This window comes from Theobroma cacao, chromosome 3, assembly GCF_000208745.1.
Source record: "Theobroma cacao cultivar B97-61/B2 chromosome 3, Criollo_cocoa_genome_V2, whole genome shotgun sequence".
NCBI classification, from domain to species: Eukaryota; Viridiplantae; Streptophyta; class Magnoliopsida; order Malvales; family Malvaceae; genus Theobroma; species Theobroma cacao.
In genome coordinates this window covers 31,498,198-31,510,557 of record NC_030852.1, presented here as the reverse complement: position 1 = coordinate 31,510,557, position 12,360 = coordinate 31,498,198, and the positions used below count along the sequence as shown (strand labels likewise).

At 33.7% G+C, this 12,360-nt stretch overlaps 2 protein-coding genes across 2 annotated transcripts; both read left to right on the top strand.

Annotated features, from left to right (window-relative positions):
- Window positions 11-2,739, top strand: LOC18606066 (plant intracellular Ras-group-related LRR protein 5). The gene is made up of 3 exons (XM_018118149.1): window positions 11-730; window positions 1,390-2,306; window positions 2,401-2,739. Exons 1-3 carry the CDS (start codon window positions 199-201, stop codon window positions 2,536-2,538), a joined length of 1,587 nt encoding a protein of 528 aa, XP_017973638.1. The 5' UTR covers window positions 11-198; the 3' UTR covers window positions 2,539-2,739.
- Window positions 5,977-9,987, top strand: LOC18606065 (eyes absent homolog 2). The gene is made up of 6 exons (XM_018118150.1): window positions 5,977-6,071; window positions 6,346-6,536; window positions 6,649-6,816; window positions 7,558-7,651; window positions 8,696-8,890; window positions 9,465-9,987. The coding sequence occupies exons 2-6, from the start codon at window positions 6,348-6,350 to the stop codon at window positions 9,722-9,724; spliced, it is 906 nt and encodes a 301-aa protein (XP_017973639.1). The 5' UTR covers window positions 5,977-6,071; window positions 6,346-6,347; the 3' UTR covers window positions 9,725-9,987.

Below are 12,360 nucleotides of genomic sequence, written 5' to 3'. Positions count from 1 at the left end.
TTTGTATGATAAAAATAATTATATAAGAAATAGAGAAATGCCAACTCTTCTTTTTTGCTATTTATAAATAACAAAGTCTAATCCGTTTACAGTTAACAACGAAGACTTTGCCCATAGATACTTCAGAAACCTTTCAAAACTATCTATTTCAATTTCCTGTCCAAAGCCAAACTAACAAAAGAAAAAAACACCATAGCCATGGCTGTGATGTCAAAGCAAGATCCATCACCTGCCTTTGTAGAGACAGTGCAAGAAATCATGAGACTTTACAGATCACTTCCACCAAGGCCTTCCATCGAAGAAGTTGAAGCAGCCAAGTCTGTTCTCCAAACTGTGGAAAATGAAGAAAAACTCAAGCTTGAGGAAATCTCAAAGGCACAAGCCGCTGAAGATGTCCCTGAGGAACTCTTCTCTGTTCTGCAACAGGTGAGGAAGACCATGGTGTTGTTTCAAAGCCATGAGCAAAAAAAAGAGGCCCTTTTCTTGGTTGAAGCTGACAAGATGTTTGAGACCTTTGATGGGTTGATTCAAAGGGCATCTTTACTGGTTTCCGGGGGTACCCAGGATGAGAAAGTGAGTACTTTTGGGGAACAGGTAAGGAAATTTGAGAGAGAAAGTTTGATCAGTGATGACAGTTTGGAGAAGAGAAAGGAAGATGGTGGTGAATTAAATAAAGATGACGCAAAGGGTATGGTTAGAAGTTCTTCTACAAAGGCTTCTTTCTTTTCAGGTAAAGCATAAAACTTTTTATATTTGTTGGGGAATTTTGGTTTCTTGTGAAATTTTGCATATACCACGGAATTATGTATACAATTTCAAGAATATAGTTTAAACCAGTTAAGTTTTTTTTTTTTTTCCTTTTTTAAGTTCTTTCTATTGTTGAATGTTTTAATATGATGAAATGAAAGGAGTCATTAATTATAGTGATTTCAACTTTAGATCAGAAAGGTCAAAGATGTTGTTGCTTGTTTTTATTTGCTTCTGTAATTAGAGAAACGATAAGTGCTTTTCTTCTTATGAGAGATTATTTTCAAGTTTTCCTATTTCAACTGGCAAGATATCCCTGATACTGTCTTGAGTCTTCTATTTTCTGGTTTTGAATGACCGTTTTCCCTTGATTTCAAGCCTGCAGGGCGAAGATTTGTTGAGGGTGTATGTTTTGTTTTGGTTGGAAAGCTGGAATTTAGTTTTTTTAAAAGGAAAATTTCTGATATTTCATCAATTAAGCTGATCTTTATAATCCCAGATTTATGCTTTTCCCTTTCTCATACTGGATAGTTTCTTTTTTTGTTTTATATGGATTGAAAGCCTGACTCTCCAAGATAGGTGCATGTAATTGACGGGCGAGGGAAGTGTAGTCCTAAATAAAGGCTTTTGGTGTATTTGCAGGTGAAGATAGCAGTGAAAAACTAAATCTAATGAAGACAGCAGCCCTTATTGAAAATACTGCTAGAAGTGGAGCAATAGTTCTTGATCTTAGGGGCAAGTTAATGGACCAGACGGAGTGGCTTCCCTTATCAATTGGGAAATTGAAGGATGTGAGTGAAATGGACTTATCTGAAAACCGTATCATGGCCCTGCCACCCTCCATTGGTGGTCTTCAAGCCTTGACAAAGCTTGATCTTCACTCTAACCAACTTATTAACCTTCCTGATTCAGTTGGGGAACTTGTCAACCTAATAGAGCTTGATCTCCATGCAAACAGGTTAAAGTCATTGCCAGCTTCTTTTGGGAACTTGACAAACCTCATGAATCTAGATTTGAGTTCAAATGGGTACACCCATTTGCCAGAGACGATTGGAAATTTGACCTCTTTGAAGAGACTAAACGTGGAAACAAATGACCTTGAAGAACTTCCATACACAATTGGAAATTGCTCCTTATTATTGGAGTTAATATTAGATTTTAATCAGATAAGGGCTCTTCCTGAGGCAATTGGAAAGCTCGAATGCTTGGAGATTCTTACAGCACACTATAACAGGCTCAAAGGGTTGCCAACAACGATGGGTAACCTTTCCAATTTAAAGGAGCTTGATGTAAGCTTCAATGAGATTGAATCCATTCCTGAGAACCTGTGTTTTGCAGTAAGTATCAAAAAATTGAATGTGGGGAAGAACTTTGCAGATCTAAGAGCCTTGCCAAGATCAATTGGAAATCTTGAGATGCTTGAAGAGTTGGATATAAGTGACGACCAGATCAGAGTTCTACCAGATTCTTTCGGATTATTGTCAAAATTGAGAGTTTTTCGTGCTGATGAGACTCCATTGGAAGTACCACCAAGAGAAGTAATCAAATTGGGTGCTCAGGTATTGCTAGTGCGATTACAAAATTAGCTTGTTGGAATCTTGCCTGTTTAATTAGTTAAGACATACTAACTTATTCAACCTCTTCGTTCATTAGGCTGTTGTTCAGTTCATGGCCGATCTTGTTGCTAAGAGGGGTACGAAGTCTCCACCAGCAAAGAAGAAGAAGGGTTTTTGGTTCAGGGTTTGCTCAATTTTTTGGCATTTCCGGACTGCAAATGCCAGGACCATTTAACTGGTGAATCACTACTCACAACAATAAATGTTTTCCTTAGCCTCTTGCACATAGCTCGAAATGTTTTGGTTTCTTTTCAAGATTTGTTCTGCATCAGTTATATTACTTGTAAATTATTTGTGGGATTGCAGAGCTTTCTGCAGATGGTCCAATTACTTGGTTCAAATTCAAGTGAAATGAGAAACATTGGTATTGTAAATCTCTCGGCATCTATTCTCATGCAACAAATTCTAGCTTTTGTATAAATTTTTCTTCTGATGCAACTGTCCTACAAAGGAACTGCAGGATGATAAAGCATCTGTGAACAGTATCAACGGAATTTCCATCAGTAATTAATATGGGAACAAATATAGATAAAAAAAATAGGGAAAAGGGCATATTTTTTTTCTTCTTTTCAAAGAAGTTGCTCATTGCTGTACAACATCATTTTTACCTATTAAAGTTTTGTAGTAACTGATTTCTTCCATTCGTACTACTGAACCGGCAACATATTTGGCTCCCACGATATTCTGACAAATCGAATCACTTAACCAAAACACAACCTGATCGAAAATGGTAATCACGAAGAGGGAACAACTCATTTAAAACACAAGTTTCAGTTTCATATCCCCTTACCATCTGATTAAAAAATTCCCAGGACAGTAGGTGTTGTGCTCTTCAAGATAACTGTCACACCACACAAACCAAAAGTTTATGTGCATAAACAAATGTTCTTGTGGACAACATCTCGGGGAGTCGGTAACTGTTATCAAAAGTTGACTAATGAAGCAGCGGAAAATTTTCAGATGTCAACATCTAAAACAGTGAGCTTAATCAACCCGGTGTCAGCACTTACGTGGTTTCTTTTTTAAAAGTTTCAGACTTTTTCAGGAATTTTCTCGACAAACCCATTTCTGTCTTCTTCTAGGATTGTCAAATTAAGGACAAAATCTTTGGGTTCAAACTGTTCACAACAGTCTGGAAGTCTGGGACAGAGGTCACTTTTGCTGATTTGCATGCAAAAAGAAACACCTTCATTTCGACGATCATTTTTACTTACTACTCTTTTCTTCTTAAAATGATTATTATTTTTTAATTTTTACGAAAATAAAAACAAAATCTTTAATTTTATTTAATTATATATTATTTGCAAAAAAAATTATATTATTGATGTTCAATGTTATTCAATATGAAAAATAAATTTATAATATGAAAATTAAGTATCTAAAAATTATATAAAAAAACAATTTCAAATATCTAAAATAAAATAATGAACAAATAAAAGCAACCAAAGGAGAAAAAGTCTTGAAATAAGCATATATTCTATGTTTTATAAAAGACTTATCATCGATTACTAATACAAATATTAAAATCATATAATGCAATTTTCTATATTTTAATTTCATATGTTTTGGTTTCACAAATCTACCGAAACATAAAACAAAAAAATTTCATACTTGAAAGAAACGGTTAATATTAAAATCTAAAGGTGTTTTTTTATGTAAAATAAAATTTGAAAATAAAAATTAAAGCTGAAATGAAAAAAAAAAATTGACATAATTTATTCAAAAGATTCAATGGAAGCAACAGGGTTTTTCCAACTTATTTGGCGGAAGTGCCGTCTCGGAAGAACACACAAATGTTGCCGTACCCAATTTTTCCTTCTCCATTCTTTTTGTTTTTTCCTAATTTTTCTCAACTTTTTTCCCACTTTTAATTACGGCACCGTACGAAATGCTCCTTGTTTACAGCGTTATCAAGTGACTAAAAATATGGATATTAATATTTTTAAAAATTTATTTTAGATTTCGTAAATAATTTTTAAAATATTTTTATTAGATAATATTTTCTTTAAAAGACAATATTTTATATTATTTCAATGAAACTAGAAAAAAATATTTTTCATCATTTGGCAACCAATTAAAACTTTACAAAAATTTTTAACAGTTACTAATTTAAAAATTCTCAACATTTATTTTGGAAAAAAAATTCTCAGCATTTCCATTAACTTCAATATTTTTTTGTTGTTACAAAATTTCTAATGTACACTATACAAAATCAACGGAATGAAACAAAAATTATCACAAGAATTCATATTTTTCATTATCCTTGAAATTCTTTCATGATTTTTACTATCCAAATCGAACAAAATTCCTCAAAATATGTTAAAACTCGTTGTAATCTATAAAATTTATTAAGGGTAAAGTATAGAAGAACTGATCATAGTATTGCTTGATAAAAAAAAAAAGAAGGAGAAATTGTATTATTATCTAGGATGGGTTCAATAGTGTTGAAATTATTGTCAAGTTTGAAGATATAATTTCTTTAGTCCAAATTTCAGAAAATTAAGAGAAATAACTTTCCAAACTTGCTGTCTTCGTTACTAAACAAAGCCTTAATTAACACAATATCTCATGAAATTCATTTATAAACCTCAAGAAAGTTTCAAATTTAATCTAAAACATAGAAATGACTTAACTTGTATTGCACTATTACTTTTTAATCTTAATTATTGTTGCGGATCCCACATTAATAAAAGATGAAATGAGTTTTGGACATATAAATATTAATTTTCTACCACCTATCAAACATGTATTTTGAATTAAAAATATCGACGAATGATTTATAAACTTATTTAAACTCTATTTTAAGAGTTTAAAACTTAAGATTGCACGAGATTGGATTGAAGTTCCGACCGTGACAGTTATAATCAAGTCAAGCATTTTTTTATTTTTTAATGGGCTAGAGAATATTCAAAGAGAACATAAAAAGCAAAATCTTTACAAACTTTGAACAAAGATAGTCTTATGATTGGTCATAAGTTTGACAAAGCACCAAACCTTATATTCTCCATGATTAATAAAAAAATTAAATACAACTATTTGATTTAATGGTACAAGTATATAATTTTTTTTCAAAAAATTAAGTTCAAATTTTTAAAATTTTACTTGAAATGATCTCACAAAATTAATTATGTGACATCGGATAAGTTATTTTATCAATTTTATTTATTTTACGAGGATAAATTTTCAGTGGAGTTAGGATTAGTTTATACCTCAACTTTCCATGTATTTTTATAATATTCCATTGATACATTTATTTAAGCACTGTTTTTGTAATGTTTAAATGAAACAATTTTTATTACTTTTAATTATTTATTTATAAAAATTAACTAAAATTTATGGTGATTAGATGCCATTTTAAGATAATCTTCCTAAATCAATGGATTAGATTTAATTTCATTGATTCAAAAAAATTTTACATTTATGATTATATTTTTCTCCTTCTAAATATGAAAAAAATGTTAAAAACCATTTCGCCGAGCATTCCAAACACAGCGTTAAATTATGCTTTTTGTAATGGAATAATTACCAGCTAAATCTGGGCCACTGGCCCAACCCATTTTAACATCGTGGGCCAGAAACGACGCCATTATTACCCTTTTTCGGTTTTATTCTGGGAAAATCTATTCGAACCGGGAATATTTTTTCACAGCAGCTCTCAACACACTCTCTCTGCTTCATCTTTGCCATTGAACTCACTGACCCAGGAAGGTAAACTGAAAATCCTCTTTACCCTTTGAGTTTTTCTATTTTTGGGTCATTTCTGTCTTTTTTATTTTCACTGCTACCATTTTCCTTGAGACGTTGACCTTGTTCTTCTTTTTCTGTAATGATAAAAAAAAAAGAAGGCAAATCGAGTTATGTTACGTTTAAACAATCAATATAGTTTACCTTATTCAATGAGTTTCTATGTTTATTTCTTACTATGGACTGACAGAATTGTGAATGCAATTTAATTTTTTTTTGTTTGGTTTCTGATTACTAGATATGAATCAGATAACAAATGTTTATGTATGGGACATGGATGAAACCCTTATACTTCTCAAGTCTTTGTTGAATGGGACATACGCCGAGGCCTTCAGCGGTGTAAAAGATGCTCAGAAGGGTGTTGAAATTGGAAAGATGTGGGAGAAACATATTCTTCAAATTTCTGATGATTTTTTCTTTTATGAGCAAGTACGCTGGTTCTTCTGCTCATTTACCCTCTTTAATGTTACATTCTTTTCCACTTAGATATCCCAAGTTTTACAGTCTTATATCTCTATCTTGAATGTGTTTCGTGATGCAGACTGAAAACTGCAATAAGCCTTTTCTCGAGGCCTTGAGCAAATATGATGATGGGCAGGATCTGTCCGATTATGATTTTAAGCAAGATGGTTTTGGCCCACCACATGATGATCTCAACAAAAAGAAACTAGCATACAGACACCGAGTTATAGCCAATAAGTATAAACAGGTTTTGAAATTGATGTTCTCAAGCGTGATATAAATTGTGTGCCCAATTAGTTGCGTGGTTTTCATGTTTTCTCATTGTCATTTATTCAAAATCTGCAGCATTTTGCATTGCATGCTCCAACACCCACTGTTTATAGTTGCCTTGCCATAGTTATTGTCAAACCTATGCATGGAGTTAGGTGTTTAGCTACAAAAAAGCACCACTGTGCTGAGTTAGTTGGAATTTAGAGGTAAACTGTTATAGAAAATATAATATTGGCTTAATCTGCAGCTTTTGGTTTACATTGGATGGAGCTAAACTTGTATAACTTATTGTTTAATGAAGAAGGTATATAAATGGCAAAAAGAAATCTCATGGAGGTACCCATTAGCTGCTGGTTCCTTATCTGAGATATATTATTTATATAAAAGGAAAAATTGTGCTCAAATTGTGGGAATCTGGCACTCTATTCTCTCTTATTTTCCCAACGCATCCACTTTCCTTCAATGAATAGACAACTTATTATTTGAGAAAAAAAAAAACAAAAAAACAAAGACAACTTATTATCTTTATTCGTCAGTATAAACTTCATCTTTGTATCTTACCTTAGAGAGCTTTGTTTTTAAATGGTCACCCTTGATTGTGATTTCTTTTTTGTTTCTCCTCAAAGGCTAAGTAAGAATGAAAAATGCAAAATGCATCTTAGATGTAGAAACCAAAGTTTAATTTTTTGAGAGAGTCCTCCTTTCTCTATCATTTCAGGGTTTACACAATATTTTTGACCAAGAGATGATGGATCTCTGGGATGCATTGTACAATATGACTGATGAATACACAGATAGGTGGCTTTCCTCAGGTATATTCTCTGACCATGATATGTCTGCTGAGGCATTCTGTTGTTTTCTTTGCCAGCTGCCATTTGGTTAATTGCCGATCCAGATTATGGACTGTTTCTCATATTTTGGTGTTTTCAAGAAAGTTTTGAAATGAAAAAGGGAAATTGAAATATTTAATGACAATTAATGAAATTCGAATAGATTCACTTTATGCCTTTAGAAAAAACGTATAATGGAAGGAAAACTAGAATCATCTTTTGTCCTTGACTAAAGCTGACATTTTTATTTGGGTTGTGTCCGACATGCTTAATAAATTGTTGCTGCTGTTATTGGCATTTTTTCCCTGAGAAATATTGCAATGTCTTGACAAAAAAAAAAAGTGAAAAAATGGCATAATGTCATTGTGCATAGTAATTTCAGAAACAGTCATAGGACCTCTTTTGCAAAAAAAAATTAATTTAGTAAAAAACCAAAAAAAAAATATTCATTGAACGTTCTGGAACCTTCCTGCCTTTGAATTGGACTGAATATAACCTTGTGCTAGAAACTACAATCTTGTAAGAGATAAATCCTATTTATCATCAGCACAAGGTCTATGTAGAGATAATATAAATTAAAGAATGCCTGAGCGTAGACATCTTTACTGAATTTTTTTTTTCAATTAGATGTGGTCATTTTAAATGTTTGATCTGACCAGTAGGTATTCTTTTTCTGGTGTTAGCTCAATCTCGTAGGCTATCTGCTTGAGCATTTTGAATAAAGATGCAATTTAGATGGGATATGTGAAACAGAAAAATTTAGGTATGCCTTCCCTTAGGTGTTTAGTTATTTGCCATTTTCGATTTTTAGGGCATTCTTGGTTGGGCTCAAAACTCACCAAATAAGAGGTTACCTCTTAAGAGTCATGCATGGCTGAGAGTTGTCCTTCTCATTGGATCTGCATTTGAAGCTTAAGGTTTCACTCTAATATAAGAATTTACTTGCATTTTGAGCTAAAGTTCTCATATTTTCTTTTGCATCGCTTACGTTGCTTAGTATTTATTTTTTTCATTTTCCAAATATAGCACGGGAAATCTTGGAGCAGTGTATATCTGGAAATGAGGATGCTACCTTTTGTCTTCCTGCTTCTGGTGGAATTGTCAACTCTAATGAGACGGGATCCAGACACATAAATGTTTTGGTGACTTCTGGGTCATTGATACCTAGCCTTGTTAAATGTTTACTTTTTCGACTTGACAGTTTGATATCATACGAAAATGGTGCGTAATCTGATTTTATCTCCCTTCTATTCACTTGAAGTGAACTATAATGTTTTCATACTCTGTGTTGAAACTGTTAGGATCAGCCTCTACTTTAATTGGCATTATTACTGCATTCTGCCTGCCTATGCATGCTTTCCACATAGCAAGTGGTATCTTTATAATAAATATTGTCATTATAATTAATTATTAATGTTGAAGTCATCAACTAGACAATCATAAGGGTAGTGTTGTTGACATTTAACAAACTTCTTTTTCCTTTTTTTTTAAAAAAAAAAACTGTATTTTCTCTTACCCTCAATTGATCTCACAGCATAGATATCTTTGTTAGCATGATTCGAGGAGTGTAATATCTTATTATATGTTAATGTGGAATTGGAATCTTGGACTCCTGCCACAATTGCAGTAAATATAGATAAATCAAGCAGCCAGACCATCCTTCCTGTTCCCTTTCATATAGACTGTATCGATCCCATGTTGCTTCTAATCTGATTTTCTTTAGTAAGCTCATCATTTATCGCAAAGAGGAAAAGAATCGAACTAGGAGGTACTAACAAATCAGTTGTTTCTTCAGTTTACAGCTCATGGGATGTCGGGAAACTGCAATGTTTCGAGTGGATCAAGGAACGCTTTAACAATCCAAATGTCCGTTTTTGTGCAATTGGAGATGGATGGGAAGAGTGTGAAGCTGCGCAAGCCATGAAGTGGCCTTTTATCAAGATAGACCTGCGGCCCAGTAGTTCTCACAGGTTTCCAGGCCTCACACTTAAAACAGTGGGTTTCTATTTCTCTGTTGTGTATGGAAATCCTGATTCTGAAAACGATGAAGAGTAGACCATACTTTTCTTCTTGATATCTATTTTTGGCCGAAGAGATGGATATCTATTTGTACATAAAATCACAGTTGATCATGTGGAAGCCGCATGTGTCAATAATGGTGTTGTTTGTATTAGGCCAGTCATTCAGTCACTTGGCAGGCCATATATTATTTGTATAATGATCATTAATCTGGCAAATTTCTTCTGGATGATGTCATTAGACCTTGTGCTAGAATGACCTTTGTTTTTTTATATGGAATAGTTCTTAGAATGCGCTTACTTGTACAGTTTACATTGGAAAAGTCAGGCAATTCAGTTTGCTTGATAATTTTGGAAATTTAACCTTAACGGTATCATAGAGGTGGTGGAATGTGTGACAGACTTTAAACATGGCATTGCTATTTTCTTGCAATATAATCCATCAACGGTGTTTGCCAGAGACAATATTGCAGCGTCGAAGTTTAATGCATTTTGAGCATATGAGGTCCCACATTTTGCCTCAAGAAAACAGGTCAAATGCCATTTCCGAGCAGTCATATTAATGACAGCCTCTCTTTAATGCTAGTCCAGATTCAGATGTCGGTGTCTGAAATTGGACTTTGTTCTGATTCTTTGACAAATGTTTAATATCATCCGTCGCATGTCCCTCCTCCCCCGCACTCTTCCAAAAATTAAAAAACTTCCTTCCTTGCATGCAAAAATCCTCAGAAATGTGGTCGAAAATCGAATAGCTGAACTCTTGGAACGGAGTTAGAGATACAGGCTAGGCCAGGCCATGGGTTGAAATATCAGCATCTGATGTTATGGGGGCTATAAATTTGGACAAAGGGGGCTTTATTTTCTGTTTGTTGTCTAAAAAGACATTTTTATCTCTTTTAAAAGAGACTTGTATTGCCTCTATATGTCATGTTTTATGGTTGTTTTCAGTCAGCAAAAAAAAAAAAAAAAAGATCGAAAGGCTCTAACAAGAAAGCATTCCATGTTTTCATCCATAGGGTGCAGACCTTATCTCATCCATCAGGAAGGTCTGTGGCTGAGATGAGTGCCGTAAATTGGGATTTGTCCTTAATCCGGAACAGTTTTGATTTGGATGCCAAAACCCATTTGCTTAAACCAAGAAACGGGGTCTGATTATTTATTACAAACCCCCCCCCCCCTTTGATCTAGACCTTTCCTGTCCTGTCGTTACAAGCAAATCAAAAGTTCCTCGATGATTTTTCGAAGATAAGAATTGCACAACTTCACTGAAATTGTTTGTCGTGTAAGTGACGGCCTGCTGACGCTCGAAGAAGTTTCTATTGGCTCCTGCGGTTAAAAAAAAAAGGGCACGGAAATTGGCAAGAAGGAAGAAAATATGAAATTATAACAGTTTAGCATGATCATTAGGTTGATTAATCATGATCAGGACAGCTTATCCGTTCAGGGCAACGAGATAAGCTGTTCAGGATTCAATTCAAGCCATTTAATGAAACTTGTCCGGAAGGCAATGGGTTGAGATAATTCATGCAGAAATTTCTAACGAGGCTTGAGTGCTGATGCGTTAGCAGATGCATTTGGCTCCACAAATTCGCATTTTGGTGCAGACAATGATTGGATATGTACAGGAAAAAGCTGATCAACAAAGGAGAAGTTTAGTTTGTCATCTCAATCTGATATGGAACCAAACCCCACGCACAGTTTTCAAGTTACCATGTCAACTTTGAAGTGAAAATTTCATGTACTATCGAACGAAAAGAAAATGAAGAAGAAGAAAAAAAGGGTTGCGAAATTATTGTATGATGTATGAATTCAGGGCTACGGCCATCACATCAATCACGTTTTTCTCAGAAAGCCAGGCGGGTTCTCCAGGGTACTACCCTGTTCGTATTATCTATCTCTCGGCGTTGCCTTGTACACTGGACACAGTGAAAAAGTCAAGTCACCCACTTGGATAGGAGATACAAACACCAAAATTCATGCAATGAAATTTCAAATCTCAGGAACAACTTTTTGCATGCTGCTAAACCCTTGCTGCCTTGACAGAAGCCTAAGAGGCTGTTAAGCTGTCCATTGTCGGTAGGGAGGCCTCAATACGCAAAGTCACCCTCGTGCTCCTCCGGCTGCCCCCACGGTTACTATTCTTCATTAATGAAAAATATCTTCCCCCTGGAAATATTTACTCCTTTTCATTTTTTGACACTTATTGATCACTTGATTGTCTAAGAGTTGGGTTTGACACAAACCAAACAAACCCAATGTCTCCCATATTTTTCCAATGTCATAGGCTGGCTGGCTAGTTAATTTCAAAGTTTAAATTAAAAGAAACTGTTAAGAATAACCTTCATTGATTGATAAAGGTATTTTAAAATAATTATTAAAATAAATTTAATTATTTTTAATTATATTTAATCATCACTTAATAAAAATACTCTTGAAATTATTTTAAAAAAAATTAAATCATTCATAACAATTTCTTCTCATCTGTGCTTTTGATTTTTTTCTCTCACTATTCAACTCTATCTAATTTTATCGATTTCTCTTTTCAACATTCGTTTATTATGTTCCCAATCTCTTTCTCCCATACTTTCAAGATGCGAAACGATGACTTTGATGTGCTTGAAATAAGTAGTTATTTGGAGAATTTGATTTTTAAGTATTTTTTATGAAGCTAAA